The sequence below is a fragment of the Phialemonium atrogriseum genome (genome assembly GCF_030411735.1).
Source record: "Phialemonium atrogriseum strain 8032-3 unplaced genomic scaffold QBC33scaffold_2, whole genome shotgun sequence".
Classification (NCBI taxonomy): Eukaryota; Fungi; Ascomycota; class Sordariomycetes; order Cephalothecales; family Cephalothecaceae; genus Phialemonium; species Phialemonium atrogriseum.
The window spans coordinates 1,373,559-1,401,201 of NW_026848139.1; the positions used below are offsets into that span (position 1 = coordinate 1,373,559).

The 27,643-nt window shown below is 56.8% G+C and overlaps 14 protein-coding genes across 14 annotated transcripts; 5 read left to right on the forward strand and 9 right to left on the reverse strand.

Moving 5' to 3' along the window:
- The first annotated feature begins 66 nt into the window (after positions 1 to 66).
- QBC33DRAFT_524631 (ribosomal protein L6) lies at positions 67 to 1,210 on the forward strand. The gene is made up of 3 exons (XM_060426738.1): positions 67 to 402; positions 465 to 578; positions 665 to 1,210. Exons 1-3 carry the CDS (start codon positions 129 to 131, stop codon positions 1,030 to 1,032), a joined length of 756 nt encoding a protein of 251 aa, XP_060287945.1. The 5' UTR covers positions 67 to 128; the 3' UTR covers positions 1,033 to 1,210.
- Positions 1,030 to 2,751, reverse strand: QBC33DRAFT_615939 (3',5'-bisphosphate nucleotidase). Its single transcript, XM_060432648.1, has one exon. It carries the CDS (start codon positions 2,516 to 2,518, stop codon positions 1,208 to 1,210), a length of 1,311 nt encoding a protein of 436 aa, XP_060287946.1. The 5' UTR covers positions 2,519 to 2,751; the 3' UTR covers positions 1,030 to 1,207.
- Positions 2,752 to 2,813: 62 nt separating this feature from the next.
- Positions 2,814 to 3,443, reverse strand: QBC33DRAFT_565885 (uncharacterized protein). The gene is made up of 2 exons (XM_060430435.1): positions 3,420 to 3,443; positions 2,814 to 3,309 (listed from the first exon to the last, which is right to left on the reverse strand). Exon 2 carries the CDS (start codon positions 3,161 to 3,163, stop codon positions 2,939 to 2,941), a length of 225 nt encoding a protein of 74 aa, XP_060287947.1. The 5' UTR covers positions 3,164 to 3,309; positions 3,420 to 3,443; the 3' UTR covers positions 2,814 to 2,938.
- Positions 3,172 to 3,443, reverse strand: QBC33DRAFT_554901 (uncharacterized protein; the record flags this gene model as incomplete). The annotated part of the gene is made up of 2 exons (XM_060429567.1): positions 3,172 to 3,309; positions 3,420 to 3,443. The coding sequence occupies 2 exons, from the start codon at positions 3,441 to 3,443 to the stop codon at positions 3,172 to 3,174; spliced, it is 162 nt and encodes a 53-aa protein (XP_060287948.1).
- Positions 3,444 to 4,228: 785 nt separating this feature from the next.
- Positions 4,229 to 5,482, forward strand: QBC33DRAFT_554902 (carboxy-cis,cis-muconate cyclase; the record flags this gene model as incomplete). The annotated part of the gene is made up of 3 exons (XM_060429568.1): positions 4,229 to 4,375; positions 4,453 to 4,561; positions 4,638 to 5,482. The coding sequence occupies 3 exons, from the start codon at positions 4,229 to 4,231 to the stop codon at positions 5,480 to 5,482; spliced, it is 1,101 nt and encodes a 366-aa protein (XP_060287949.1).
- Positions 5,483 to 6,349: 867 nt separating this feature from the next.
- QBC33DRAFT_511234 (protein MAM3) lies at positions 6,350 to 11,293 on the reverse strand (the record flags this gene model as incomplete). The annotated part of the gene is made up of 7 exons (XM_060425822.1): positions 6,350 to 7,607; positions 7,684 to 8,353; positions 8,421 to 8,647; positions 8,713 to 8,978; positions 9,224 to 9,257; positions 9,367 to 9,416; positions 9,569 to 11,293. 7 exons carry the CDS (start codon positions 11,291 to 11,293, stop codon positions 6,350 to 6,352), a joined length of 4,230 nt encoding a protein of 1,409 aa, XP_060287950.1.
- A 642-nt stretch (positions 11,294 to 11,935) lies between these two features.
- Positions 11,936 to 13,971, reverse strand: QBC33DRAFT_524647 (Lactoylglutathione lyase). Its single transcript, XM_060426739.1, has 6 exons — positions 13,403 to 13,971; positions 13,308 to 13,336; positions 13,047 to 13,244; positions 12,711 to 12,949; positions 12,365 to 12,653; positions 11,936 to 12,315 (listed from the first exon to the last, which is right to left on the reverse strand). The coding sequence occupies exons 1-6, from the start codon at positions 13,540 to 13,542 to the stop codon at positions 12,140 to 12,142; spliced, it is 1,071 nt and encodes a 356-aa protein (XP_060287951.1). The 5' UTR covers positions 13,543 to 13,971; the 3' UTR covers positions 11,936 to 12,139.
- Positions 13,972 to 14,760: 789 nt separating this feature from the next.
- QBC33DRAFT_575611 (uncharacterized protein) lies at positions 14,761 to 16,887 on the forward strand (the record flags this gene model as incomplete). Its single annotated transcript, XM_060430846.1, has 2 exons — positions 14,761 to 15,810; positions 15,880 to 16,887. The coding sequence occupies 2 exons, from the start codon at positions 14,761 to 14,763 to the stop codon at positions 16,885 to 16,887; spliced, it is 2,058 nt and encodes a 685-aa protein (XP_060287952.1).
- Positions 16,888 to 17,257: 370 nt separating this feature from the next.
- On the reverse strand, positions 17,258 to 18,834 carry QBC33DRAFT_524655 (WD40-repeat-containing domain protein). Its single transcript, XM_060426740.1, has 4 exons — positions 18,719 to 18,834; positions 18,577 to 18,624; positions 18,332 to 18,447; positions 17,258 to 18,234 (listed from the first exon to the last, which is right to left on the reverse strand). The coding sequence occupies exons 1-4, from the start codon at positions 18,719 to 18,721 to the stop codon at positions 17,487 to 17,489; spliced, it is 915 nt and encodes a 304-aa protein (XP_060287953.1). The 5' UTR covers positions 18,722 to 18,834; the 3' UTR covers positions 17,258 to 17,486.
- A 196-nt stretch (positions 18,835 to 19,030) lies between these two features.
- On the forward strand, positions 19,031 to 20,972 carry QBC33DRAFT_615944 (uncharacterized protein). Its single transcript, XM_060432649.1, has 2 exons — positions 19,031 to 19,483; positions 19,551 to 20,972. The coding sequence occupies exons 1-2, from the start codon at positions 19,364 to 19,366 to the stop codon at positions 20,694 to 20,696; spliced, it is 1,266 nt and encodes a 421-aa protein (XP_060287954.1). The 5' UTR covers positions 19,031 to 19,363; the 3' UTR covers positions 20,697 to 20,972.
- Positions 20,904 to 22,619, reverse strand: QBC33DRAFT_524660 (uncharacterized protein). Its single transcript, XM_060426741.1, has 5 exons — positions 22,473 to 22,619; positions 22,266 to 22,362; positions 21,638 to 22,196; positions 21,535 to 21,557; positions 20,904 to 21,467 (listed from the first exon to the last, which is right to left on the reverse strand). Exons 2-5 carry the CDS (start codon positions 22,339 to 22,341, stop codon positions 21,235 to 21,237), a joined length of 891 nt encoding a protein of 296 aa, XP_060287955.1. The 5' UTR covers positions 22,342 to 22,362; positions 22,473 to 22,619; the 3' UTR covers positions 20,904 to 21,234.
- Positions 22,618 to 24,146, reverse strand: QBC33DRAFT_524667 (uncharacterized protein). Its single transcript, XM_060426742.1, has 3 exons — positions 23,687 to 24,146; positions 23,282 to 23,618; positions 22,618 to 23,225 (listed from the first exon to the last, which is right to left on the reverse strand). Exons 1-3 carry the CDS (start codon positions 24,033 to 24,035, stop codon positions 22,946 to 22,948), a joined length of 966 nt encoding a protein of 321 aa, XP_060287956.1. The 5' UTR covers positions 24,036 to 24,146; the 3' UTR covers positions 22,618 to 22,945.
- A 454-nt stretch (positions 24,147 to 24,600) lies between these two features.
- On the reverse strand, positions 24,601 to 25,596 carry QBC33DRAFT_165178 (cell division control protein). The gene is made up of 2 exons (XM_060422269.1): positions 25,282 to 25,596; positions 24,601 to 25,191 (listed from the first exon to the last, which is right to left on the reverse strand). Exons 1-2 carry the CDS (start codon positions 25,375 to 25,377, stop codon positions 24,748 to 24,750), a joined length of 540 nt encoding a protein of 179 aa, XP_060287957.1. The 5' UTR covers positions 25,378 to 25,596; the 3' UTR covers positions 24,601 to 24,747.
- On the forward strand, positions 25,452 to 27,608 carry QBC33DRAFT_524671 (Bud-site selection protein). The gene is made up of 2 exons (XM_060426743.1): positions 25,452 to 25,989; positions 26,069 to 27,608. Exons 1-2 carry the CDS (start codon positions 25,801 to 25,803, stop codon positions 27,257 to 27,259), a joined length of 1,380 nt encoding a protein of 459 aa, XP_060287958.1. The 5' UTR covers positions 25,452 to 25,800; the 3' UTR covers positions 27,260 to 27,608.
- The last annotated feature ends 35 nt before the right edge of the window (positions 27,609 to 27,643 follow it).

Here is a 27,643-nt window from a genome sequence, read left to right on the forward strand (position 1 = left end):
TGACCAATAGGACGGACCGTTTCCTCCCGGCTCGAGGAGAAACATGACATTTTTTGGATATCGTTCCAAGCATCACGATCTGGCATGACATGCGCCCGGAGCCCTAGTTGCACCGGAACAGCCACACAATGTTTGCGCCGAGCAGGGTAAGGGCCCTGGAGAAGGTCATCTCATCCTACTCACCCTCGTCCTCGGCCGTCATCCTCCCGAGCTTCCTCGTCCCCGCCCTCCACGCGACGAGGCCCTTCTCCGCGTCGGCGAGCCGCCCGTCCAAGCTCGGGAGGACACCGATTTCGGTCCCGCCGGGCGTGGAGCTCCTAATCGGCGAGCCCAAGGTTAAGAGGGATGCTACGACGTACCTCAAGATCCCGAAGAGGACCGTCACGGTCACCGGGCCGTTGGGTAAGGATTGCGGAGACGCGGGGGAAGAGAAGTAGGTGACATCTGGCTAACTGGGATGATAGGCAATCTCGACCTCGAGTTACCGCCTTTCTTGCGCCTCGATCATGACATTGCGGCCAGGAAGGCCAGCCTGAGCGTGGAGGACACAACCGTAAAGGAGCAGCGGGAGATGTGGGGTATGGAGCACGAAACAACCACCTCGTCCCCCGACCATTCGTGGTGTCTACTCGAATTGACAAGCTAATTATTTTGCTTGCCATAGGAACCACCTGGGCTTATCTGAACAAGTACATACTCGGCGTGTCCGAGGGCCACACGGCGCTGCTCCGGCTAGTCGGCATCGGCTACAGAGCATCTCTCGACACGCGGCCGGCATTGGAGGAATATCCGGGCCAGCAGTTTGTCATCCTGAAGCTGGGCTTCTCGCACCCGATCGAGATGGGCGTGCCCAAGGGCATCAAGGCCAGCACCCCGCAGCCGACGAGGATCCTGCTGGAGGGCATCAACAGGGAGGAGATCATGTCCTTCGCGGCCAAGATTCGCCGGTGGCGGGTACCCGAACCTTATAAGGGGAAGGGTATCTTCGTCAACGATGAGACGATCAAGCTGAAGCAGAAGAAGATCAAGTAGAAGAGAGGTGGCGCAAGGCCTATTTTTGTACTTCTAATTTTGTCCGGGCACACAATTGCGTGGGCCAGACCTGTGCTATATACATACAGACTTGTATCTTCTATTTTTTTTCGGGGAGGTACCGTGGGATGAATCAAGTCTCCCCGCCGTAGACACTACGAACCTCCCTTATCCCTCATTTCAACCCCAGGACCTCCTGCACAGCGCTCAGCACCTGACCGTGAACAGCCGCCGGCGCGGCGACCACGCCCTTGTTCTCGGCCAGGGTTCTCCCGTGGCCAAAGTCCAGCTTCTTCCCCGTGGTGTCGGTGACATGGCCGCCCGCCTCCCTCACGATCAGGTCGCCGGCGGCGTGGTCCCAGATCTTCTCCTGGTACGACTTGGACGTGGGCAGGCGCAGGTAGATGTCACCGGCGCCGCGCGCGACGGAGCCGTACTTTGCCTGCGAGTCCATACGGACGCTAGGGCGCGTGATGCCGAGCTTCTGGGCAATCTGCGCGGCGCCCCCCTGGTTCGAGTGGCCGGCTTCGACGCTCTCGCAGAAGCTGGCCGCCGAGATGTCGGAGATCGGCCGCACCGAGATGGACCTGCCCTCGCCCAGACCCCCGGTGCCGAGAGGCCTGCTCTCGGCACCTTGGCCGCGCACGGCCGCGAAGATGACGCCGCGGCCGTTGTCGTCGGTTGCGCCCGTTTCGTCGCCCACGTCGGCGCTCAGCGGCGCGGCGTCGTCGACGGGTAGGTTCGGGCAGCCCAGAACGCCGACCTCGACTTCGCCGTCGACGAGTAGCCCTAGGCACACGGCGTACTGGCCCCCGCGCAGGAAGCCCTTGGTCCCGTCGATGGGGTCGAGGGCCCAGATCCTGCCCTTGGAACCCCCCTTGCTGCCGCCGGCGCCGATCAGGTCGAGCATGGCCTCGACGCTGGGGACGGCGCCGCCCAGCACGCGGGTCTCGGCGTCGTCGTCGTCGAGGCGGGTCGTGCGGACGAGGTCCCAGATGCGTTCGCGGAGGGCCCGGGAGTCGGCGTCGTCGCCGCGCAGCTGGGAGGACTCTTCCTCGGCGACGATCTCGTCGCCCGGGAAGTTGTGGCGCAGCGCTGAGATAATGAGCGCCTGGGCGCCGAAATCGCCAATCGTCACGGGCGACTTGTCGTCCTTGGACACGGTCCCCTTGGCCGACTCGTGGAAGACGCGCTTGGTCAGCTGGGCGGCTCGCTGGACGGCCAGCTGCGCGACGAGGAGCTCCTTGGCGTAGGGGGAGGAGTCGGAGGAGGCCATTGTGCTTGTCCTAGTGTTGATGCTGCTGCTGGCTGAGATGGTCGCCCGCTGGGGTACAATGTGTTTGGAGAAGCGGACAAGACGAGACAGGGCGGGAGAGAAGAAGGTCGCCAGGATTAGAACAAGGGCGGAGGTGAGTAGCAGCAGCAGAGATCGGGTATAAATGGTCTTGCGGGAAGTGCGACGAGGGTATAGTTTACCCGGTGACATACGTATACGTCAGCTTCGTCTGGGGCAGTTATTTTGAGTAGCAATTGTCTCCTCAGTGTTGTCTTATCCTAATTGACCCTTGGATAATCTCTCATTAGAATCTAATCCCGCTGCGGTCGTAGTCAGAGACGATGTTCAAGGTCGCTCTGGCTTGTGAATCTCGACCTTTTTCTGTCTCCCCCGCAGTCCCGGTTTGAGGTTTATGACGCATGGTGGGGGCCCGAGAGAATTTGGTCCCTCCCACGAAAGTTATGCTCTTTACCTTACAAATAGGTACTGGAAATCTAAGTTGAAATTGGCTCTACACCAGTTGCCATTGGAACTAACTAAGTACCTAGTTTAAGTTTCACAAGGTTGCAGTTGAGCAGCCTCTGAGAGGTGTTCCCCGAAGGCACTGGCAACGAAAGCCTGAACAAGTAGCTAAAGAGCAATGATCGGGATTAAGTTCTCGTAGCAGCTGGGAATTCGGCTCTTTCTGCCTTCTCTTCTCGATCTGCTACTACTTTGGGACTGGCCCAATCCAATCCAATCCAAAAAGCCCTGGTCCAACATCCAACTCCTGATCTGACACGAGGTAAAACTAGACGTCGAAGGTGGGGTATATAGAAGTTCATGATATGCGTATGTAACAATGCCTCTCACCATCCAAATCTTTACAACTTGCCCTTGTAGCCCTTGGGATCGAGGTCGATGTTATATTCCAACTTGAAGGTTGCCTTGTCGTCACCCTTCAGCGGTGTGAAGTCGACGACTAGATTCGGCTTAACGGCGAAGACGGTGTCGGTCTTCAACTAGGGGTCATCGTTGGGGTACAGTTGGGTCGTGCAGCCCTAGAATTCCGGATAAGACCGAGATGCTTAAACATGCTTCAACCTGCTTTGTAGCGTCATTTCCCCGTAACATGTAGCGACAGGAGGAGTGGCATCGCGGCCGTGTGTTATTCTTATCCAAGACTGAATGGAGAATGGAGGAGCGTGGAGTGTTGGAGCAACTTGCTGGTGTGGGACAAATTTAGCCCTGGAGAGATTCTCCAGAAACCCGCGGGCAGTCCCGGGTCTTAGGCCGGACGGATTGGCCGAGGCCGGCACCCGAACCCGTGGACGGCGGGACCATCTACGTTTCGGTCCCAAGGCAAGGCAGTCTGAACAGCAGGTCCAGAACTGCCTATTCTTATGGTGAATCCACCAATGCTTCATCTTCCTGTGCCAGTGTTGAGCATATTGTGGCATATTTGTGGCATTCCACGGAGGCCGTCGGCCATCGTACCAGTAGGCACAGATACCCCCAACTCCCAAGGCCTGGGGCTAACGAATTGGAAGAGGCTTTATCCGGATAACCGCCGTCCCCCACTTCTGACTCTTTCTACTCTAGCGCTGGATCTGCTGGAGGTTTTCCCGCCACCTTGGAGAGGAGATTCGCCGCCCACCATGACAGCCGCCAGCATCTACCGCCGCTGCAAGGGCCCCAGAGTGGCTCGTTTGAACGTTCTTCCCGACATCGTCAGTACCGAGAAGGGGTGCCAAGGGAGGGGCAGCTTCAATGCCTGTCATTGCATGCAGCCATTTAACGCGCCGGGCAGTATCCGTACTTCGTCCAAAGTTTTTGGAGAGAAACAGAGAATTACTGATTGGCGAAAGGTGCAATACCAATCGAACGATTTGCTGGAGGAATTGTGCCCTTCACGTGTCCAGCCAGCTCCATCATTCCACGATGCCCCTCCATCACTTGATGATTGGGACCTGGACCCCACCAGGTGCCATCTTCACCGTCCAGTTTGACGATGAGAACTTGACTCTCAAACTCGTCAAGCGGACTGAGATCCCCCACGACGAGCCGATATCATGGATGACCTTCGATGTATGAAACCAATTAGAAAAATCAAGAAAAATCAAATCAATAAGGGGCGTGCGTGATAGGCTGACAATGGATGCCAGCACACCAAGAGGAACCTCTACGGTGCGGCCATGAAGAAATGGTCGAGCTTCGCCGTCAAGAGTCCAACCGAGATTGTCCATGAGGTCTCTCATCTCATGGGTGGTGATGGTGTGTTTCCCTCCCCGCCACCCTTTACTCTCAGTCAGTCTGACTGGTCCGGCAACCTGCTCACAACACCATGCAGCCCAGGCAAACAGCAAAGACACCAACACGCGGGCCATCTTCCTCCTCGCCGCCCAGCAACCGCCCTACGGCGTCTACGCCAACCCCTTCTACAACCATGCCGGCTACGGCAACGTCTTCTCCGTCTCGGCCTCGGGGGCCCTAGACACCAACATCCAGAACTACCCGTACCAGCCCAACACGGGCATCCACGGCATGGTCTTCGACCCGACGGAGACGTACCTCTACTCAGCTGACTTGACGGCCAATAAGCTCTGGGTGCACCGCAAGTCGCCCGACGGCACCGTCAGCCTCATCGGCAGCGTCGACGCCCCCTCGCCCGGCGACCACCCGAGGTGGGTAGCCATGCACCCGACGGGGCAGTACCTGTACGCGCTGATGGAGGCCGGCAACCGGCTGTGCGAGTACGTCATCGACCCGGACACCCACATGCCCATCTACACCCACCACGCCTTCCCGCTGATCCCGCCGGGCATCCCCGACCGCGACCCCACAACCGGCAAGGGCCTGTACCGCTCCGACGTCTGCGCCCTCTCCTCGAGCGGCAAGTACCTGTTCGCCTCGTCGCGCGCCAACTCGTTCGACCTGACCGGCTACGTCGCTGCCTTCCGCCTCCGCGATTGCGGCAGCATCGAGACCCAGCTGTGCCTGAACCCAACCCCGACCTCGGGCGGCCACAGCAACGCCGTCGCGCCCTGCCCCTGGACCGACGACTGGCTCGCCATCACCGACGACCAGGAGGGCTGGGTCGAGATGTACCGCTGGAAGGACGAGTTCCTGCACCGCGTGGCCAGGGTGAGGATACCGGAGCCGGGGTTCGGCATGAACGCCATCTGGTACGATTGAGAAACGAAAAGGGAGATGATTACACAGGGAATGAAGGCATCGATAAACGGAATCAATGGTAGAATACAGAGGAATAGAAGCAGAATATGCAAAATAGACATGCCATCTTTTCCCAGGGCTTCCTGGCATCGACTTCAATCCGTCGCCGGCTCTTCTATATAGGAAAACAACGCATTTACTCGCCATCAACTCAGAAATACCACAGAAAATACCCAAAACAAATAGCTGGGATGGCCAGCAGAAAGGCCAAAAAAAAAAAAAAAAAAAAAAAAACCCGAGCAAGCTCATGGCTCCGCCGTGAGTCGAACACGGGCTGTTTCGGACAATGGCGAACAAGTGGACCACAACCTATGTCGTCTATTAGCGTGAGGGTACACCCCTGATGGGGCCCATGTTGTTTTTACTTACGAAAAGTCATAACCCCTAGACCACGGAACCATTGTGGAAGATAGGTAAGGGCACCTGGGCCTAATTTACCTTAACAACCCTCTCTCGAGAGAGAGTCGGGCTTGCGAGCATGCAGTTGGTTAATCCAGAAAGCGGCCAAACTGAAGACTGGGAGTTCTCCACGTCAACACGAAGATTGGATTACCATTCGGGTTTTCGCGACCTTCTCGCCCTCCAAGAGAGAAGAAACCCTTCGCTAACCATGTCATTTTCGGTAGTAAACATGGAAACCAGCCCCTCACAATGCAAGAGCTTTCTGTTCGCAATATCATGGGGGAAACCCGGAAGCTGGCTGAACTGTTTATTTCATTTGACGCCCTTCTGTGCCCAGTTCAATGCTAATTACCTGTGGGCTGACGTCTTTTTTTTTTGTTGCTAACATGGATCTTGACACACACGATCTTCGCGGCTTTGCCGAGTTCATGAATGGCCGCCCTTTCGCTTCTTGCGCCTGTTTTTCTTCTTGCCTGGTGCATTAGTCTGAGCGGCGGCTGCCGATGACCCTGCCGCCACGGTTCCTTCCTCGGCCTCGGCCTCTGCCTCTGCCTCTGCCTCTGCCTCTGCCTCTGCCTCTGCCTCTGCCTCTGCCTCTGCCTCTCCTCCATCCTCGCCTTCCGATACATGGCCCGCGACGGGCACAGCAACGGTCGCTTGATCGTGGCCCGGGGCCACGGGAATGTTGAGAATTGACCCTGAAGAAACCATCGCGGCCATGGTCTCGTCGCCATCAGCAGTAGGACTCAGAGCTTGTGTTTCTAGTACAACCTTCCTGACACCCCGGGACTCGACAATATTCTCCGTGATGCTCCCGCTCCTGACGCATGATCTCTTAGGAGCAAGCTGGAGAGCCTTGCCCGAATCGGACTTGTTACTATGCGCACTTTCGGCACTGCCACTGCCACTGCCACTGCCACTGGACCGGGGGCCAGTGGCTTCTGGATCACCAGCCTGGCTCGACTTCGCCGATGCCTGTTTGGCCTGGATTTCGTCCTCATTTGGCTCCGCTAATGTTGATTTGGCCGGAGCGTCGTACTCTTCGTCATCCTCCACCGCGGTTTCCGATGCGTAGTTCTCTGGCATTTTCGAATTTATATCGCCCACGATAGCGGATCCATAGCCTTGCCGGAACGCCTGAAGAAGCTGATGGTTACCGCTGTCTTGATGCATTAGCAAGCCTGTTGTCTCGTCATCCCCATGAAGCATCAACTCGTCGTGAATCTCTCCGGGAATAGAAGTCGAGCGGAGATGACTTGAGCCGATAGCCGTTCCGGGCTTTATCTTGACTGTTGTCGACCGCGTTTCCTTTGGGTTCGTCGCAGGATTAGAGGGTCCAAGGTGCTTGAAGTGGTGCCTCATCTCCTCGAAATTGGCACGGACCGGAACCGTAGTGTGACCGTCAATCCCTGCTGAGCTCCTACGAAGCATCAGCGTGGTCCGAAGACTGCTCGACAAACTGGGCGAGTTGCTCCTCGCTTCAGCCGAACCGCGTCTCCCGGGCTGCGGTGAGTCTTCTCCATCTGTAGCATCGCTTGGGCCAATGACCAGAATAGTGTCGTTCGCCCTGCTGCCACCCTGCCCTTCCGACGTTCTTCTGTGCACTCGAGCTCTTGGCGCCGGTGCAAGTCTACGAATCGCCTTGTGAACATCAATGTATACATCTGATTCATCGATGATTTCCCTATTTACGAAGTTAGTTTGAGAAAATCCAGATATGGCTGGTAAACAAAAGGGGGGGCGTGGGCGTGGGCACATACTCTCCAATGAGCTCCTCGATAACGTCTTCCAACGTCACGACGCCCAAGGCACCGTAATCTTCCCCTGGATATTCCGATACCAGGACCATGTGGGACTTGCCCTCTTGGAAAAAGTTCACGATATCCAGGCAGCTGGTTTCCGGACGGGTTTCGGGAAGGGTGGCCAAGGGGAAATCTCGGACAAGCTTGCAGTCCTCCGGATCGTACGTGATCAGTATTTTCACAAGCAACATACCGACAAAGTTTGTAGGGTTGCCAGGCTCGTGAATCGGTATTCGGGAATATCCTGCCGTGAGGATCATGTCTGTGGTTTTCTCATCCAAGACTGTGTCTTCAGACATGACGAACACGTCAGCCATGGGCGTCATGACCTGCTCGACCGCCTTCTCCTTGAGATCCAAAACGGCACTGATTATGGTGACCTCGTCCTGGTTGAGGCGATCCGAGACGGCCCCGAGGTTTTTGTGGAGCGTCACCAGCGTCTTCAGCCCGCTCTTCCTGTAAACTGTTCCATGATCCTCTCCAAGTATCCAGTCTAGGAGCTTCGCCATGGGCCAAGCGATGGGTGCGCTGAGGTACATGAGAAGGAGGACGGGTTTCGACATGAAGGCGCCGATCTGAAGGCCGTACCGTACGCATACGGATTGTGGGACGACCTCGCCAAAGATGACTAGAATGGAACAATAGTAGGTTAGACTTCGACCGACGAGGCGCTATGGGGTGGGAGGGGCACTGACCGATAAGAATAGTACTGCCGACGACGGCAGCAACGCCGCCCCCAAGACAACGGTCCAGGACAACGGGAAGGGACGCATTGACAACAACGTTGGCCAATAATAGTGTGACCAAGACCCAGTGCTTCCCCTTCATCAGCAGGTCGTATACCCGTTTCGCATTCTTCTGCTGTGGCTCGCTAGGGTCCCTTGCGACAACCTGGAGATAGATGCCGTCCTGGCCCATATAACTGCTCTCGTCAGACAAAACAAACTTCTTCGGCAAACGGGGGGAAGGAGGAGAAGGGGTTCCTACGCAATTGTTAAGCCGGCGAAGGCGCCGCCGAGGAGAACCAAAACCACGGACGACACGTAGAGCACCCACATGCTCACGTCTTCGTCCTCAGGGCTGGGATGCTGATACTGGTCCAGGAGAGACAGGGGTGCTGCAGATACCGTCGACAAGCACATGGACAATATCCGAAAGACGCCCAGCTCGAGCGGGCGAGCTGTAAGGAAGGCATTGGGGCCTCGCGCCCGAGTAATGCCCCGAGTTGGTGCTATCGCCCCCGCCATTGCTCGCTGCGGTGACCGAGTTAAGCTAGCTGTGTGGGATCAATTCATTGTCCTGAGACGAGGGGAGAGATATATCGGATTTCTGTAATGGGATATTACGGGGGGCCGCGCAGGTTTCCTTTAGCTGTTCTTGAGGAGTGATGTGAAATGTGCATGAGAAGTTGAGAACATGAGGGAAGATAGAGCAGGCAAAGACCTAGCTTGGACGTTTGGTGGCGGGGATGTGCACCTAGTAATTAAGTGGTACCTACTCTACCGGGTACCCCTGCTAGGCACGTCAGGTATCTGCCAACCTCAATAATCCGTCAGTAACAACAGCTCTGAGCGGGGCCTGAGCTGTGGCGGCATGGCGACTAGGTGCCTAATGAGGTAGTGACGAGTGAGGCTAACGCACCCAGGCGCCCAGAGATCTGGATCAACGTCCATTGGTTCTGCGCTAGTACACTACCGAGTTGAAGTTTTGCATGACACAACGATAGTTGCGCTTTGAAGGTATGGAGGTAGATATTCGGAGTTTATTGGCTAAAGACAACATAGCCGGAGAAAGAGATACCCCCTAGCCTCTTTACGTGGGTGTTCGCTCATCAGAGTCTTACCAAACTAACATCTAGAATGCCTTCCGACTTGCCAAGATATTCCAACACCTCGTCGGTTACGTGGCCGTCGACGCCAAGAATCATGAGCGCCTCCTTCTCGGCTTGGCCATTCTTCTCCAGCTGTCCCTCGGCGTCGAGACTCGCCACCTGCATGAACGTGATGTTGATGCCGTACTTGCCAAGTACCATGCCAACGTTACCGATCTTGCCTGGCTCATCGTAGTTGTGCAGCACGACCATGGTGCCCTCGGGGATGAAGCTCGCGCTGAACTTGTCCAGCTTGGAGATGTAGATGGTCTTTCCGCTGACGTAGCCCTCGATCACCTGCTGCTGGTCGCCCTGGTCGCCGCCGCCGAAGCTGCGCAGCGTGACGAGCGACGCGTACGCGAGGTCGTCCGACTCGCGGATGTGCGTCTCGTTGATCGCGATGCCCTTCTCCTTGGCGATGAGCGTCGCGTTGACAATGTTCACGTCCCGCCCGCCCGCTTCCGAGATGGACGACATCAGCCCCTTGACCAGCGCCGCGAACAGCGGGCGCGTGTTGCTGATGCCCGCCAGCTCGCCCTGGTAGACGAGCTCGAACCGTCGCCCGCCGATCATGCCGCCCTTGCCGCCGACAAAGTGCTGCGTGTACAGGCTGCCCATGCGTTCGACGAGCCGGACGAAGGGCTGCAGCTTGCGGTATTCCTCGGGCAGGATCAGCGGCGCGTTGACCGCGCTGGTCGGCAGTCCGCCGCCGCAAAGCGTCTCTAGCACCTGCGTGCAGACATCAAGCGACACGTTCTCCTGGGCCTCAACCGTGCTCGCTCCGAGGTGTGGTGTGGCCACCGCCTTCGGGTGGGCTGCGAGGCGCTGGGCAGCCGAGTCGGGCTGTGGCGGCTCCGACGTGAAGACATCGATGCCGGCGCCGGCAATCCAGCCTTCGTCCAGCGCCTTGACAAGTGCCTCCTCGTTATAGACGCCACCCCTGGCCACGTTGAGCACCCGCGCCGTCTTCTTCATGGTCTGGAACTCGGCCTCACCGATGAGGTTCAGCGTGCTAGCGATCAGAGGGGTGTGGATCGTCAGGAAGTCGACGACAGGTAACAGATCCCCCATCTTCTCAACCAGCTGCACTCCCGCCTGACTGGCGATGTCGGCGCTTGCATACGGGTCGAGGGCTACCACCTTCATGCCCAGGCCGATGGCCATGCGCGCCACGTTCATGCCGACCTTCCCCAGGCCGATGATGCCCAGCGTCTTGCGGCCGACCTCGACTCCGACCAGCTTGCCGCGCTCCCACTTGCCGGCCTTGAGGGTGCCGTCGGCGCGGCCCACATTTCGGGCCGTGGCCAGGAGGAGGGCGATTGTGTGCTCGGCCGCGGCCACAATGTTCCCGCTTGGCGAATTGACCACGATGATGCCGTTGGCCGTGGCCGCGTTCACGTCAATATTGTCAACCCCAACTCCGGCGCGGGCAACGACCTTCATCTTCCGGGCCGCGGCAAGCACCGTGGCAGTGACCTTGGTCTCGGAGCGGACGATGAGCCCATGGTAGGAAGGGATGATGGAAATCAGCTCGTCTGCGGAGAGGCCCGTACGGACATCGACATCACAGGTGTCTTTGAGCAGCGCAAGCCCGTCAGCAGAGACTTTCTCGGGGACGAGAATCCGTGGCCGATTTTCGGAGGAAGCCGGCGTTGGCTGGGGGCCGGACGTCTCTTCGGTGCTTGCCGAAGGTGCCATTGAGCCTATGATGGTGTGGGGAAGAGGTAGTTGTGGGTTCAGGGACAAAGAGTCGATGGATAAAGAACAGAAGGTTGGGCCTCGAGAGAAGGGAGGTAGGTCATCAAGGTGTGGGAGCAACAGGGAGAAGGTCAGATCAGGGAGAGATCCTGGGGGAAGGCGAGTTATAAGTTACTTCCTGCTTGCCCACGTCGATGCACTCACAGTAGGTCACCCAATTAGGTACCTAGATACCACCAAGAGTGATGACACGACAGATCGAATAGAAGGACGAAGCGATATGACTGCAGCCACGCGGAACGACCGGTTGCAGACCGAGAAACGTCAAGCTGGGATAGTAAAATGCCACGATAGCCGCCACCTGCGACATCGCTTTCCGAAGCGGATGGCTGAAATGCTCTTGTCATAGGATCTCCCGAGCCAAAAGGGACCGCTGCAGGCGAAGGGAGAGGCTAGATGGATGAATTGGCAGCGAGGCGAGCGACGTCAGCCTATGAGAGGTCGCGAGCAGGAACAGCATGAAGGTCGAATGCCTTTGATGGTGCACAATCAGCATCTCCCACGCCCCGTACCTACCCCTCACTAATTCCCCCCCACGTTCACCTAATGCAAGACTACTGCAACCCCCTCCAGGTGGGAGGCGGGGGGCCAAGGGGGCATAAGCTGAGCCGTCTCAGTATGTATATTGTTTCCTGACTGGCTGGATCTTTTCATTGCCCCAGTATGGATCTTCCCGATCTTCATTGCCTGCACTTCGCCTCGTAAGTGCCATTGAACCATGCCATGTCATGTGCACGCTGCTGGACAGGACTGATATTCCGTGCCTGCTTACTGCGCAGTAGGTATCTAGAAGTTGGCCTTACCCGCGAAACGCTCATTCTGGACAACCTCAATCCAGTAACCGTCCGGATCCAGCACAAAGGCAACGTTTTTCATCCGCCCATCCGTCAGCCTCTTCTTCCAGTTGACTTTCAAGTCCTCGAGTCTCGCGCAAGCCGCATCGAGATTGTCAACCGACACGCCTGTCCCGCTGTTAGCACTCGCTCTCCACGAAATGATGGGATAACTCACAGATATGACCGAACCCCTGCCGCCCCTCACTGTCTGCACGGTTTCCGTCGTGATAGCTGAAGCTTGCGTCTTTCTCGGTGCCGTGGTTCCATGTGAGCTCCAGGATCCCCTCCCGGTCCGCAGTCGATTGGCCCTCTGCAGGCACTCCCTTGGCACCTGGGTAGCCCAGGAAGTAGAGGTTGAAGCCGGCTTTCTCGTTCTCATGTTTCCGTATCAATGACATGCCCAGAACCTCCTGGTAGAACTTCAAGGATTTCTCGGCATCCTTCACACGGACCATGGTGTGGTTCTGGACTGCGTCAGCACAACCCAAAATTGGCATTGGAGACAGGACAGGGTGGCCTACCATTTTGTAAGTCCCGACATCCGTCTCCTTCACATTCTCAGTCTCCTCGACTGGCTTCTGGCCGATGACCTCAACCCAATAGTCATCCGGGTCCAAAACAAATGCAATGTGGCGCATCCGACCGTCTGACAGCTTCTTCTGGAACCTATAGCCAGCATCTTCGATCCTCTGGCACGCGGCCTGGAGGTTGTCAACGCTGATGCAGGTGTGGCCGAAGCCTCGATCAGGCTCGCGGTTCCCTGGTCGGAATCAATTAGCCAAGTCTCTCCCGCGGATGTTTGCCACGAGTCTCACGCCCAGCTACGCGTTTGAAGCGCCTAGGGCAGGCAGGCGTACCGTTGTTGACCTTGTAATTGGGGTCGTTCTCGGTTCCGTAGTTATGGGTAAGTTCGATGAGACCTTCGCGATCCCAGACATTATTCCCATGAGACACGGCCTTTGGCGAGTCGTAACCGAGGAAGTAGAGGTCGAACTTGGATTCCGGGAACTCCAGCTTCTGAATGACTTTCATACCAAGGAACTCGTAAAACTTGACTGGAGCCGGCTCAGCTAGGGCTAGATAGGAAAAGGGGGGCAGTGGTCTTTCGAGTTACGAACCTGACTCCTTTGGATCCTTGACGCGGATCCTGAAGGATGGCGATATTAGCACACATACATCTGTCTTGACCTTCTTAGTATACCCAGGTACTCACATAGAGTGGTTGAATTTATAATTCTTGGTATCTGTTGTCGCAGCCATGGTTGCAACGAATCGTGAGGAAACCCGCCTGGAAGATGTTTGGAGAATATTTGATTGCAGTTTCAGTCTTTGCAACGCTCGCAAGCTATTCATACGGACTAGACAGGAAGGTCTCACGAATGCGTCGAATTTATCTACTGCGTAGGTAGATATAGTTCTAGGTACGTAGGGATTACATGATTTGTGAGATGAGGGGTTGTATTGAAAGTCGGCATTTCGGAATGGAAGCTTGGGCCACGTCAAACTACCCCACCATGGCGTTGACGTCAAAGGTCAGCTAGGTAGCTGGGCAGGCACGTTGCATCCTTCCAGGTTAACAATCACCAATGGACGGGCAGTTAGGTAGGTAGGTAGGGAGGTGCCTACCTATCTCCAAACGGGACACTACGAGGTGCATACCTACCTAACCTACCTAGGTGGCTTACATTCTCTCTCGTTAACATCAGCTATGAATTAGATAGGTAGGTAGGTAGGTACTATGAGAGGGACAGCTGTGGCTCTTTTTTCGATGTGTCCTTGGTGGTTGTGCAATGTGACAAATTCTCTCTGCTAATGCGAACTCCATCCATAGTTTACGCAATAGTTTATCCTTTGGTCCCTATAGGTTAGCGTCTGTCTTCGGCTGACAATTACTCCATCCCAAAACCGGGGATTTCACCAATCTGGGGGCTAAAAGGTCCAACCATGGGTCGTTGCTCCTAACAAGCTTCCTGGCAACCGGTTGCCTTGGGCGGTTAAAGGAGCCAAGACTTAAACAGCCAACGAATCACGGAACTAAATCAGGTCTTTGGTCCACGGCTCTGCGAAGCTGCTGGCGAAGGAAGAGACGCTCCCAAACGATTCAGAGCTAGATTTACTAAACCGGGAACTAAGATCATGCTCAGTTGAGAGCGGCAGAATTACAATACCGTTTTCATGTTACATTGATAAGCCGCGCCGCCGACGTATATACCTGGTAATAACATACATCAATTACGCACGGGCGTTTACGTAGCGGACTAAACTTCGCGACTCGTCACTTCGTGCACTCGTTTTCATTGACTTTCCTGTCAGTTACTGATGATTCCACCACTTTGTGACGAACAACCTTGCGCGGGTTCCTTGTGGATCGGACAGCCAATCCAAAAATGGAACTCTGAAACCTGCGACGCGTATTCCCGCACATAAGCCCTTCGAAGAGCAACCCCCCAATTCTGGCAAACAGTGGGCCTTCGCCCTGTCGAGCCGCAAGCCATGCGGGAATCTGGCGCAATGTCGGATTCTCTCTTTGCTGAGACTGCCATAGTGGACGATGGCAAGGAAGGGATGGAGATGGGAGGGGCAGGAATAGGCGGACGAGTTGTAAGGTCACCTTTATCCAAGACCAGGTCATTGTCAGATGGAGGAGGGACCCCGAAGTTGTCGCCTTCCCCGTTCATATTCGAGGCCTCGCGGGGCCAGGCAAAGGATGATAGTTCTATTCGAGATACTACTACCGCCCCTTCGACGCCTGTTCATTCCAGCTTTTCCCATCGTGGCCTGTCACTGCAAATGCCTCCTCCAGACGCACTCACTCCCGTCCAACAATCGACATACGCGAAGCCCGCACCTCTGTCGCCGAAGCTCGACCATTCTCAGCATCCCTATGCCTCTCCGACTAACATTTTGCCACGAAGGTCCCGGGGGCTGGATTTTTCACGGGCAGCAACCAGCCTCCATCACTCGATTCTGGCCGACCAAGCATCGCCCGACTCGTCGCCTACGATTGGAAGTAGGGCTATGAACATTCCGGGCCGACGGGGCGGCGAATATGGCAGTGCAGAACAGATATCGAATTCGCTGTGGTCCATGATGGGGAACAACGAACGATCGAACATATCTGGCTCCCTGGGGAGCACCATGCACGTGTGCTCCGACACCTCCTCTAGCTCAGAGCCAGACGACTTCATGGATGAGGATATGGACGACGCGTTTCTCACCACCCCGCAAGTCGCCAAGGTTGGCATGCCGATATCCTCGCACTCCCCTTCAGGTGCTGCTTGGATGCACGGAGGTTCTCCCTCTGCCAATACCCTTTTGAGCTTTCAGCAGCGGCAACGACCGCGGAAGCACCCTCGGAAGAGGATACGAGGTCTCATGGGACAGAATTATAACTCCAGCATGACGCAGCCGGCGTTATCGAAATCCCCGCCCAACAATATCATGCCAAAGGAGATTGTCAACACACACGCACGCAGGGAAAGCATCAGCTGGGCCGCCAACCAATTGCACATTTCGGGAAACGATAGCGATGATAACTTGAAGTCGCAGCTTGAGAACATGGATAGTCCTTCGCGGCCGAACGTTATCAAACGTGCTGTCACCCGTCGTGGTAGCCTTCTGGTCCGTGCCTTCACTTCCTTCCTCTTCAACTTCCCTCCTCTGCGTAGGCATGTTGCTAACTCGTGGTAGCCGAAAACCAAGGGATTCGCGCGTATTCGTGCTGCATTGGCCGAAGAAAGTGCGCCTATCGAGGCCGAGTTTCGTCGCGAGGCTGAAGTTGTCCGCCAAGTCAAGGAGAGCGATATGGAGTTTGAGCTACGAGCACTTACACACTCGGCGCCAACCACAGCAGTATCCAGCCCGAGTCTCCCTACACAGGATAATATCGACGACATCCCCGAGGACGCCATGATGATGGACCCCGGCCCTGCGGCTGCAGGCCTAGGCTTGAGCGGAAGCTTTAAGCAGCAGGCCCTGAAGAACTCCAAGGGCAAGGTCTTCTGGGACACCTTCTCTGAAGCAAGCAGCAACGGCAAAAGTGCCTCGCGTGTAACGCCGCCGCCGCCCCTATTTGGGCTTCCACGCGGCTCCTCAGCCGGGCTTAGCCTGGAAGACGCATCCATGGATTCCCCCTCGGCGAGCTCCAACGGCACCTGCGCCAACCCCTTTGTGCTGCCTGCGCCAATCAACACCGCCGCCGGGGGCTCCGGCAACGACACACCGCAGGGCTCCACAAGCCAGGGCAGTGGCGGTGGGGGCATCGTGCCGGGGGGCAGCATCCACGGCCCTCCGAGCGCGGCCGAGCTCACGAGGCGGATCAATAGCAAGCGGCGGCGAGACGACGACTTTGACCCCGTCAGCTTCAAGCGCAGGGCTGTCAGTCCCGGGATGAGCGTCCACAACTCGCCCATCATGCAGAGCCCGCTGCAGAGGGACAATGCGCCCTGGGGCTCGAGGCCGGGCAGCGTGGGGGGAGACACCACCGCCAACAAGCCGCCTTCCGTGAGCAGCGCCCCGAGCGAGAACGGCAGCCAGGCCGGTGGCGCTGGTGGTGGTGGTGGCAGTGGCGGAAACGGTGCGAACGTTGGCGGCGGTTCCGGAGGCGGCACCGGGCGAGTATCTGGCAATAAGGGACGTGTTGGGTTCCAGGGTATGATCGACACTAACGACGGTATCACGAAACTGAGCATTGAGTAGAAACAGCTGCGTGGATCGTGCTTATACTCGGCGTTCAGCTGCAATTTTGTTTTATTCGGGCGGATATGCTATCTGGAGCTTCTGATTCATCGGGTTTTGCTCTTTGCCTTTGCTTCTTCCTTTCTCTTGTTTCTCATGTTCTTTCTCTTTTTTCGTTTCGGCTGCCGGGATACAATATGATAGATTTGGATGGCTGCATTGGGACTGCGTCGCATCATGGTTACAGTTGCTAGCGATTGGTTTTATAAGGATTCCCTCTTTGGGAGAGGAGCCCTACCTACTCGGAATCAGGCGGGCCTGATATCTCGGAGCGATTCTAGGCGTTACTCGTTGTACATAACCGACCGACGACGAGAAGTAATCAAGTAGCTGTAAGTTGAGTAGCAATTCGGCCCTGGTTATATTACAATGCCGTGGTGCCTACCTAGGTTGTATCAGAACATGAAGTATTGACTGCAAAAGTCTTGCTTCCATTCGCGGGGCCTGAACGTTGGGATATGAGGATAAGCGGCCTCGTAAGAACGGAATCTTTTTCTACCAACTCCCCTTAACGCCATACAGGAGCGACACACACCCAGCCCCAACCTTCCCCATCGCATCTATTCCTCCATGGTCTTGACGCACTCCCACTCTCCCCTCAGGTTCTCCTTCCACAGTGTCACCTTGTTGTCCTGCCCGCTTACCGCCAGCACGTTCCCGCTCAACGACCAGCTGACGCGCCACACAACGGCGTCAAAGTTCAGCACCTTGGAGTTCCACTGCGTCGGGTTGGAGGGGTCGCTCGTCCAGATGCGCACGGTGTGATCCTGCGACGCGCTGGCAATGTAGCTCTTCTGCAGCACGGTGGGGCTCCAGGCGACGTCGCGGACCCAGTCGGTGTGGCCGGTCAGCGGCTCCCTCTCGGGCTTGTAGGCGTTGGCGGCAGCATCGTAGGCCCAGATCTTGAGCTGGTTGTCGCAACCCCCCGTGACGAACCTCCGGTTCCCCGTCGCTCCCGGGCCTGGGTTGCTGCTCACGATGCTGCCCGGGTTGGTGGCGGGCGCCCAGCTGACCGAGTTGACGCCGAGGCCGTGGGCCGGGAAGATGCTGTGCTCGAAGCTGTTGTCCTTGAACTCGAGTACCGACACGTTGCCGTCCGACGAGGCGCACGCGAGCAGGCAGCCAGCCTCATGCGGCGACCACGTCACAATGTTCACGCTCGCCTTGTGCAGCGCGAAGTCGAAGATGCGCTGCCAGCTGCCGCCCTGCTCGCGCCAGATGAAGACCTTGCCGTCATACCCGGCCGACGCGAGGATGTTGCCGTACTTGGGGTGCGCCCAGGATACGCACCATACCGCGCCTTCGTGTCTGGGGGGAGGGGCGATGAGTTAGCTTGGGGCTCTTATAGAGCTAGGGGTTGCCAGCTTAGGGGATTGGCAACGGCCCGAAGCCGGTCACTACCCACCCTTTTAATGTCTCTATCAACCGTTGTGACTCGCCCTCGATCTCGAAGATCTTGATTGTCCGGTCTGAAGAGCAGGTTGCGAGTCGTCGGCCATAGTAGTCGAGAACGGCATCGTGCTAAGACGGAGAAAGGCTGGTTAGCAATGACGACTCAGGAAGACCACCCTGCCGTCGCCGCTTCTGCAACCGCTTAAGGGAGCTCAAGAACAGGTGGGGGGCATGGCGGGCGTGGCGGGCGTGACGTACAATCATGTCATCGTGGCCGGAATTGGCGATAACTTGCGCCCCTGCCGCCTAGAAGCACGGGTTAGCAGAGCTGCTGGGGACGAGTTTGGCACTAGAAAGGCTGCACAGCAGCAGGTCACAGAAAATATAATTGAAAGCGCACCATATTTTAAGCCTCGTATCGTCGGAAAATGAGCGAAATGGTTTGTAGAGGTGGTCGAATTGCTATTCTGATGGCAATGGGGATAGGCCAGATATTCTTATTCTGCCTTCTTGTCGATACCAACCAGCCTGGGTAGCTTAGGTCTGGGAGAGCGGTAAACTGAGGTGGCACAGACCAACTTGCAGGTGGGTCCAGGCACGGGACCGACACCCAAGAAAATCCGCTCCGGAGAATGCCCCCGCCACCTTCCTCTAATGCTCGGCCAGGGTCGGCGCACACTGTGGAGCCCGGCTGTTCCTTCTCCGTCACAGGCTTGAGAGATTTCCCCCCCCATCCACCGAGTTTCCCGACTGCACCCCCGACAACTTCAACCCGAACCCGGGCATCGCGATGGCCCGCTTCTATGACCCGCCTAACAATGCCTTGATAGGGTATTATTTCATTCACTTCTCCCATCTTCCTTTCAGCTGAAGGGCATTATTGCTCGGCTGTTTGTTTACAAAAGAGGACCTCGGCTTCTTGTGCTGCTCCTCCAACTTCCTCTCCCCAACCCACACAGCGCGACGATATTTTTGTCTTGTTCCTCAAGTTGAAGATATCACCATAGTCATACAACTAGCCTGATCGATCCTCATCGCATCTAAGATGGCAGACAACATGTGCGGCCCGTCCAACGCGGCCAAGGGCCTCGTCGCCCACGCCAACCGCGATCGAACCCTTCACCAGGATCGCCTCGTTGGCCCATCGCAACCCCGCGGAAACACGGTAAGTATCTGTCCCATTCCAACTTTCCGCACCCGAATAGTATTTTATTTTTCTGACGCGTTACCAGTCGTTCCGCACTCAGACTGCCCCGCCCGCTGGTGCCGACGGTGCCTTCGAGGCTTTCCAGCAGGGTCAACCCGTCTCCGCGCCCCCTACTCCCGCTATGGCCGGGTTGAGCATTGCGAACAACGGAAACATGTACCCTCCTGGTCTACTTGCACCTATTGGAACAGGCCGCTTCCCCGTTGCCAACCATGAGAACGGCGTTCATACTCGCCCTCAGGGCAGCGGTTACCCCACCTTCGATGCTTCTAGCTATCACAAGTTTGCCGGTACCGCGGTTGCTCATCAGGGCCCGTACCACAATCCAGGCACCCATCAGCGCATCGGCCGTACTGGAGCCACGTATTTCCGTGGTGGTAATGATCCTTCCATGGCTACTGCCTCGCACAACATGCAGGCTCAGCAGGCTCAGCAGGCCCCTCAGGCTGCTCGCGGTCCCCAGTATGGCTTCCACGAACACGTCATCGTCCATGGATCAGTCGGATATTCCCACCAGGCCTTTGGCCAAGCCATGAACCCCGCTCATCCTCAGGGTTACATCGCCCCCCCGGCCGAGTTCTATCAGGGTGTCTCCAGCGTCGGTCCAGCTGCCGCCTTGCCGGCCAACCCAGTGTTCAACGAGCAGGACTTCAACGCCGCCTTTGGCGCTTTCGACGAGCAGGACTTTTCCCGCGAGATTGACGCCTGGATCACCGAGCACGGAGCAACCCAGGGGCAGCAGCAGGACCAGGATCAGCGCCCCATCCTGCCCCCGACGGCCGAGGAGATGGCCGTAATCGACGCCAACCTCGAGGCCATGGCCCAGGAGCTCGACGCCCGCCGCGCCGCCGGCGACCTTTCCGTGCTCCCGCAGCGCGGCCCCGAGGCCGAGGCCCGCCGCGCCCGCCAGGAGCAGGAGGACCTCGTGCGCGCCGCCTCCGACATCCTCACGTCCGTCTCGGACAACACGTCAGACAAGTTCAAGAACTCGAGCTTCCTCGACCTCATGCGCCGCATCCAGAAAGAGGAGATCGTCGTCGCGGGTCAAGACCTCGTCGATGCCCAGACCGGCGAGACCATTGTCTCAAAGGCCCAGGTCAACGGCCAGCAGCGGCCCGGAATCGCCAATGGTACGAGCGGCGCTGGGCAGTCCGCCAAGCCCGTGGCTTGATCTCTAGGCTTGTCGTATGCAAGGCAATGGTTGTCGAGTGTGGCTATACACAAGGAACGGCGGTGGATGATGTAATGCATGGTCTACTCTAGAAAACTGCTCGCATTTCTCACGGATGGACATTGTAATGGTCAGGGTCTTCTTTTTTTCCCCTGTGGGAATCGCGTGGCGTTGTGGAGAAGCAACTACCCTATTTTCATCATCAGGGTCATCATTACCTTCGGCATTACTAGATCATCATGCTTTGTTCGTAAAATTCAGAGAAAATCTTCCTGATTTGACTTGCCTTGTTGTGATTTGAATTGGCGTGGTCTTATTTATGTGCTTGCTAACCACCCAGAATGCCATCAACATGGCCCTAGTAACGACCTTTCCCTTTTAGCCTTTCTATCGATGTACGGCACAGGTCCCCAACCTTCTACTGTCGCCCAGGAGGGCAGGGCAGGTATGCATAGCAATGGATATTTCCAGCTCGTCTTAAAACGCCTCTTTAATGATTGGTGTCTCCCAGTGGCCGATGCCTTTCCCCGTCAACCTCTCAGTAGCCCGTGCCCGGGAAGGTGGTAAGTCTCCCTCCGTCGACTACGATTATGTTGCCATTGCAGTAGGCACCTGCTCTCGAGGCGAGGTACAGGATCTGGCCTCCCATGTCTTGTTCGTCTCCCATACGCCCCAGCGGGACGACGGTCTTCTCGAGGGGGATCAGCCCGGAGCCGGTCATGGACCCGCCGGCGTTCTGTACTATCGGGGCTGACATCTCGCTCGGGAATACTGGAAGGGTTTTCTTCGTCAGCTACAACATTCCGAGGGGCTTCCAATAGGGGAAGAGGACACGCACATCCAGGGGTAATACAGTTGGCACTGCGGGTTTTGGTTTCCTTCTTGTCAGCAGAGCCTTCGTACTATGGCGAGGCGAGATGAGGTGGTGAGACACGACATACCGAATATTCCACGTCGGCAACACGACGCTCAGCTGCTTCACAATGTGGGTGGTGGCGGCCTTACTCTGGCCGTACGCCCAGCCGCCGGGGGCCGTCCTGTTATAAGCGGCAATGCTGCTGGTGACGACGACCTGGCTGCTCTGCTCGACGTTGCCCTTCTTGTTGCCGTTGTCCAGAAGCTTAAGCATAGACATGGTGGTGTACCACACGCTCGTGGCGTTGACCTTGAACGTGGCGGTGTACTCGTCGAGGTCGAAGGCGAGCTGGCGGTCGCGCCACTCGTCGAGGGTCGTGACCCCCGGCTCCGGGGCGGGCACCTGAGGCCCGCCGATGCCGGCGTTGCACACTAGCAGGTTGAGGTAGCCCACGTCTTTAGCGATCACCGAGACTATCGACTCGAGGCTGATTTTGGACGTCACGTCGCAGTACAGCGGCACCACCACCGTCGGTTTGCCAATGCTCGCCGCCGCGGCTTGCAGTACATCCACACGTCGCCCAACTATGTACACGCGCGCTGCGCCGCCCTCGGCGAGGGCTTTGGCCATCATGAGGCCAATTCCTTGCAGGAGGATTAGTTAGGTGCGCTTCCCAGGGCGTAGGGTGGACCAATTGAGAGGAGAGTCCTTACCTGTGCCTCCCCCGGTGACGAGGGCCACAAGGCCTTTCACTGAGAAGAGGTTCGCCGGATCGAGTGGATTCGACATGGCGGCTTGTGCGGCGGTCAACTGGGAAGGAGAGCCTAGTAAGTCTTCGGGGGTAGGGCAAACAGAGGATATCTTCGAAAGACACCAACTCACAAACAATTGCTCCAGTCTGCCCCCGAGGATTGACTCACCCTTTGGTGATTGGCCTCAGAAACAATTGTCTGAGGAAGCTAAGGTTGTTTCAGAATGGCAGCTCTAATACGTCACGACAGCAAAGCATTCACGCGTGGACTTATGCCATGGGAGCTGGGACTGGAAGGAGGAGGACCAAGTTTACCCCTCCCCCGCTTTCAATTCAAGCTGGAGCTCGGTCGAGATAGGTAGGACCTTCCTGATAAGATAAAGCTTACTTAGACACCATCCTGGACCTACCCCAAAACGCAGTAATTGGCAGGTACCTAGTTTATGAAAATAGGTATTATATCAATCGGAGACCAGTGTGACAGATATACTCCTAGACGTCCTCCAGGTCATCAAGGGATCCCACCAAACTCCTCGTCCGAAGTCCCACTAGATCAATTCAATACATATCGTGCCTTCGGGTTGAAGGCAGCCGAGTATGGAAGCAGGTTAATGATCCGGATACCGAACTCAACGTAGGAGCTTAGAATATCTTGGGGAAGAACATTGGTGTGTCCCTTTTCCAGGCCTGATAATCACTGCGGCCCCCATAGAGCTTGTCGTACTTCCTCTCACTGAGAGGGACTCCAGAAATCCTCAACAGGAGGAAGGTAGCGAAGACGGGGCTGATGTAGGACAAGACAATGGCAGCCAACGGCTTCAACCCGGTGGCAGCCTGGATCGGCCGGGCAAGCAGCAAACCAGCGGAAACTGTTGCGATGCCTGTCCACAGCGTCGACTCCCCAAAGTAATTGGGATAGCGACTAGCCACGGTCAGCAGGTCAAGCTCCATGAGCTAGCTATTGAGAAGTGGACCAACCTCCGGCTCCAAAGGCCCCGTGTCAGGAACTCCTCGTCGTGGATCTTGGCCTTCTTCTGCTCTATCCACTTGGACTTCTGCCAATCTGCAATCACTTCAAAGAGGAGACCACCAGCAAACAGCGACAGCCCCACAACGTCCGAGACTTTAACAACCGGTATCGCAGCAAAAGCCGTGGCGGGGATCGAGTTGACGGCAATCGCTGGCAACAATGACACGGAAACCCAGGCTGCTTGAGCTATCCATACCACCAGGAACGTTGACGGCGACCCTCTGATCCGGTCGAACCTCGAGTCCTTGCCTTCTTTCAATATGCGATGGAACAAATACAAACCCACTTGAGTTCGGCGAAGTAGAGCAAGTTAGCCCGGTCTCTATTGCACGGGGAGTCTATTCTTCGCGTACATCGAATAGCCCATATCGCGACCGCGCCACTCAAAGCCACCTGGCGCCAATTGAACGCAGCGGTGCCTCCTAAAGCCTTGAATGGCGACAGTAGGCTGGGAAGGGCTGCCTTGGAGGCGATGCCAGTGGCGTACCGGTCTCGGAGGGCTGGGAGGTACAGGCTCAGCGCCGTGACTGATAAATAGGTCAAGGCACCCGAGAAGTCATAGAACTTTTCGGTCTGAGCAATGATCGAAGGGATCGCAAACGCAGTCTGGATGATGAAGACGGCTTGTATGCTTGGGACTAGCGTCTGTAACAGAGGGTTGTGGAAGTTGGTTTTGTGCAGCAGGCTTTGAAACAGGGCCATTTTTGACGAGAGAGTCGCGTAGAAAGAAGACTGATGTTCTTGTAGGGGAGAGTTACACTACCGTATGTTTTGAGTTTGCGGGGCGAATCGCGGGCCTTCTTCCACTCGCCCTCTTGAAGTTGAAGTCGTGATGTTATCGAGGACCTTTGAAACGCCATAGAGCCCCGCCACACCGTGTGGGATGGAGGGTGCCAGATACTGTACGTAGCATTACATGCCGTGTTTCCCTTACTTCTCCTTACTTTCCGGACTTTTTATACCACCTAGGTACAGTGTTGCTCCTCTGTAGATGATAATGGCAGAGCCATCAAGAAAGTACACTCGGGCGAAAGAGACGTGGCTAGGAAACGGAACGTATTGTGAATGCCATTGCAGAGGATTGATAGAGCACCCATGCCCCAGTCATCCCGGGTTGCTGTTTCGATACCATGTCTAAACCATAAATGCATATATTTCCAACAACTTGAAATCATGAAAGTCGAGAGTCCAAGTTTCCGTCCCCTTGAAGCTCGACTAGTCCAGCCACTCGTCCAGCCACTCCATCACCCGGCCGTTTCACGGGTGCAGTCCCACGGAATAACCCTCTTGGTATCGTATATCGGCCGCCAGTACGCAATCATGATAAGCATGTTAATAGGTGGAAAGCCGCCACTGTGCCATGAGAAAACTCCCCCATCTCACGTCGATTCCCCCTCAGCACCGCACGGTCGCATCACTTCTTCGACATCATAAGCTTGGTGAACTCGTCCTCGCTCACGCCGCCCTTCCCGTTCGAGTCGAACTCCTGAATCATATTCTGTATCTCCGAATCCTCGAGGGCCTGGCCGATCTCCCTCGACACCCTCTGCAGGTCCTCGGCCGTGATGATGCCCTTGGAGTCGACGTCGAACAGCCGGAACGCCCGCCGCAGCTCCTCCATCGGGTCGCGCTTCGCCATCAGCTGGCCCGCCACCGCCTGCGTCGTCTGCAGCGTGAACTGCCGCCAGGGTGGCGTGCACTCCCCGCGCTCCGCCGGCCACCCCGCCGGCGGTATCCCGTACTTGGTCAGGTACCCGTACGTCTCCTGCTTCGGCAACTCGAACCCCAGCGCCCGCATGCAGAACCGGAACTCGTTGTAGTCGAGCCGCCCGTCGTCGTTGTTGTCGAAGAGCTCGAACTGCAGTGGGGGTGGGTATTCTTAGTCGCCGTACATCGAGGGAAGGGAGGGAGGCCCAGGCCTGGGTTTCGGAAAGAAAGTAAGACTTACGGCCTCGTTTATTTGTGTCTTCTGCTCCTCCGGGAGCTTGTTGTAATCATCCCGCGGCGGCGCGCCATGTATCGGCAGACTTGTTCGGCCTGCCATTTGTGCTTGCAGTGATGCTCAGCGCTCTGGCGAGGGCTTTGTTCGGGGTGGGGGGGTAGCCGTTTAAAGGGAGATTGCGCTAGACCGTATCCTGGGCAAGAGCATGTTGCATCGCAGGTTTGTTCCTGCTGCCGGCGCCGCTGAACACGCGCCTCGAGAAGGCTTTCGACGAGGTAATTCGTCGCGGTCCGACGCGTTGGGGACTCGAAGTGGGCTGTTGGGGTGGGGCCGCCTTTTAAGTGCCAACCACCCCTGGTCCCGACCTGCCGACCTGCACTAGCGCCTCCCCACACCGACTGGCAATGGACATGGACCCTTAGCTCACCGAAAATCTTTGTGCATGTCTAGGTACTTGTCAAATCGACATTTCAAGCATCACGACCCAGAAACCGGGAGGTTTACACCCCCAGGGGAATCTCGAAAATGCCGAAAAGAAAGCGCTCCGCCGAAGAGAGCGTTGAGGAGAAGTTTGCGAGTCTGAGCCAGGACCTGCACCGAGCCCTGAAGACCACCAAGGGGTTCGAGAGACAGCGACAGGCAAAACGCCTCCGAGATTCCAAGGGCGTGCCAGATAAGATCCAACGGCTGGAGAGAGAGGTGGCAGTGTTGAAAGTCCGTTTCCGGAAACCCGATTAATTACACCCCTTGCATGTACGCACTCCTGAGCTAACAACCAACCCCAAATCAATAGTCCCTCGACCTGCACCAAGCAGCGCACGCCCACCTCTGCTCCTCCCTGCTCAAGATCAAGGCCGTTGCCGAGTCTCCCGGCCTCCCGGAGGAGATCAGGTCGGGCGTACCCAAGCCGGACATCTCGGAGGAGGAGAAGACGGCCCTCCACAACGTGACGAGCGCCCTATACAACAAGAAGGAGGTCCGCGACGTTGTCGCGAAGGCCATCCCGGCCATATGCGCCGCGCTGGGGGTTCCGGTGCCCGAGAAGAAGGGGAAGGGCAAGAAGGCCCGGCCCGATGGACGCCCGGAGAAGGAGGAGCAGCCAGCGGATAGGGATGCCCCCGCCGCCGTAGCGGAGGCCCCTGCGGCGAAACGAGGAAAGCAGACCGCCCAGGAGGAGCCTGCTCTGGAACCTGCCGCAGAAGATGGCAAGAGTGAGGACGAAGAGGAGGCAGTCTCCCGCTTCGAGGCGATGCTGGGAGGCTCGTCGGAAGGAGAGCGATCCGATTCCGAGTCGGACGAGGAAGACGACCCTATGGCCATAACTTCCGACGAGGAGGAAGAGGAGGAGGAATGGGAAGGTATCGAGCTTTCGGGCTCAGATATTGGGGAGAGCGGGGATGCAGACGAAGTAAAAGGCAAGGGGGCCAGTGTCAGTGTCAGTGTGGAGTCTTCCGACGACGACGACGACGAGGAATCCATATCTATCTCGCCTCCCCCGAAGAAAAGGGTAGCCAAGTCCGCATCGGCCAGTAAGCAAGGCTGGATCTCGGATTCCACCTTCCTTCCCACCCTGATGGGTGGCTACATCTCGGGCTCGGAATCCGCCTCGGATGTCGATGTCGAGCCGCCCCGCAAGAACAGGAGAGGCCAGAGGGCACGGCAAGCCATATGGGAGAAGAAATACAAGGAAAAGGCGAAGCACCTCGGCAAGGAGAGTAAGGACAAGGACCATGGTTGGGATCCCAGGAGGGGAGCCGTGGATGACTCGAGCAAGCCATGGAAACGGGGTATCAAAACGCCATTCGGGGCAGCCCGGCGACAAGAGCCTGAGGGGGCAAACTCGGAGCCGTTGAGATCAAGGACGAAGCCGAGTGGGAAACCCGATGATACGGGCCCATTGCATCCCAGTTGGGAGGCAAGGAAGAAGGCCAAGGAGAAGGAGGAAACGGCAAAGTTCGAGGGCAAGAAGATCACGTTTGACTAGAACCCGGCCAGTTAGTGGAAATCAGCTCGCAAAAATTAAGATCTATCGAGATCTATCAAGTCATCCTTTGGTGTCTGAACTGATGATGAGCTTCTCCTAATCGTGTCTGCAGGCAAAGGGGGTTATGCTAGGGGAAATCGGAATAGGGGCGTCTCATCCCGCGACACCCTTCCAAATGCAAACCACCTCCCTAACTGTCTAGGCCCCTGAGTCCAACCGTTGGTTTCGTGGTTATCCGCCAAGAGATCTAGCTCTCCTATCAACCCAGTCCCACCCAATCCACCCAATCCACCCCAAAGATCAACGTGAAGTGGAAGTGCATCCAGAATGCAGCTTCTCCCTGACGACGCCCCCCTAAATATGCTGGCTGTTCAAGGAGCAGCC

Excerpts from the sequence above, each read along its gene's own strand:
- QBC33DRAFT_165178 (XM_060422269.1), bottom strand. The coding sequence starts at position 25,377 with ATGGCAGGCCGAACAAGTCTGCCGATACATGGCGCGCCGCCGCGGGAT. Across the intron at positions 25,192-25,281 it reads AGACACAAATAAACGAGGCC|TTCGAGCTCTTCGACAACAA; the intron begins GTAAGTCTTACT and ends CCCCCACTGCAG.
- QBC33DRAFT_524671 (XM_060426743.1), top strand. The coding sequence starts at position 25,801 with ATGCCGAAAAGAAAGCGCTCCGCCGAAGAGAGCGTTGAGGAGAAGTTT. Across the intron at positions 25,990-26,068 it reads GAGAGGTGGCAGTGTTGAAA|TCCCTCGACCTGCACCAAGC; the intron begins GTCCGTTTCCGG and ends CCAAATCAATAG.
- QBC33DRAFT_615944 (XM_060432649.1), top strand. The coding sequence starts at position 19,364 with ATGGCAGACAACATGTGCGGCCCGTCCAACGCGGCCAAGGGCCTCGTC. Across the intron at positions 19,484-19,550 it reads CGCAACCCCGCGGAAACACG|TCGTTCCGCACTCAGACTGC; the intron begins GTAAGTATCTGT and ends ACGCGTTACCAG.
- QBC33DRAFT_524647 (XM_060426739.1), bottom strand. The coding sequence starts at position 13,542 with ATGAATAGCTTGCGAGCGTTGCAAAGACTGAAACTGCAATCAAATATT. Across the intron at positions 12,950-13,046 it reads CAATTACAAGGTCAACAACG|GGAACCGCGAGCCTGATCGA; the intron begins GTACGCCTGCCT and ends GATTCCGACCAG. Across the intron at positions 12,316-12,364 it reads GCAGGGGTTCGGTCATATCT|GCGTGTCGGTTGACAATCTC; the intron begins GTGAGTTATCCC and ends ACAGCGGGACAG.
- QBC33DRAFT_524667 (XM_060426742.1), bottom strand. The coding sequence starts at position 24,035 with ATGGCCCTGTTTCAAAGCCTGCTGCACAAAACCAACTTCCACAACCCT. Across the intron at positions 23,619-23,686 it reads CGCGATATGGGCTATTCGAT|TGGGTTTGTATTTGTTCCAT; the intron begins GTACGCGAAGAA and ends GCCGAACTCAAG. Across the intron at positions 23,226-23,281 it reads CGGGGCCTTTGGAGCCGGAG|TCGCTATCCCAATTACTTTG; the intron begins GTTGGTCCACTT and ends GACCGTGGCTAG.
- QBC33DRAFT_524631 (XM_060426738.1), top strand. The coding sequence starts at position 129 with ATGTTTGCGCCGAGCAGGGTAAGGGCCCTGGAGAAGGTCATCTCATCC. Across the intron at positions 403-464 it reads CACGGTCACCGGGCCGTTGG|GCAATCTCGACCTCGAGTTA; the intron begins GTAAGGATTGCG and ends CTGGGATGATAG. Across the intron at positions 579-664 it reads GGAGCAGCGGGAGATGTGGG|GAACCACCTGGGCTTATCTG; the intron begins GTATGGAGCACG and ends TGCTTGCCATAG.
- QBC33DRAFT_565885 (XM_060430435.1), bottom strand. The coding sequence starts at position 3,163 with ATGGTGAGAGGCATTGTTACATACGCATATCATGAACTTCTATATACC.
- QBC33DRAFT_524660 (XM_060426741.1), bottom strand. The coding sequence starts at position 22,341 with ATGTCGAATCCACTCGATCCGGCGAACCTCTTCTCAGTGAAAGGCCTT. Across the intron at positions 21,558-21,637 it reads TTGCCGACGTGGAATATTCG|TGCCAACTGTATTACCCCTG; the intron begins GTATGTCGTGTC and ends CAAAACCCGCAG. Across the intron at positions 21,468-21,534 it reads CAACTGTATTACCCCTGGAT|TATTCCCGAGCGAGATGTCA; the intron begins GTGCGTGTCCTC and ends AAACCCTTCCAG.
- QBC33DRAFT_524655 (XM_060426740.1), bottom strand. Across the intron at positions 18,448-18,576 it reads CCGGCCACGATGACATGATT|CACGATGCCGTTCTCGACTA; the intron begins GTACGTCACGCC and ends TCTCCGTCTTAG. Across the intron at positions 18,235-18,331 it reads TTGATAGAGACATTAAAAGG|ACACGAAGGCGCGGTATGGT; the intron begins GTGGGTAGTGAC and ends CCCTCCCCCCAG.
- QBC33DRAFT_615939 (XM_060432648.1), bottom strand. The coding sequence starts at position 2,518 with ATGTCACCGGGTAAACTATACCCTCGTCGCACTTCCCGCAAGACCATT.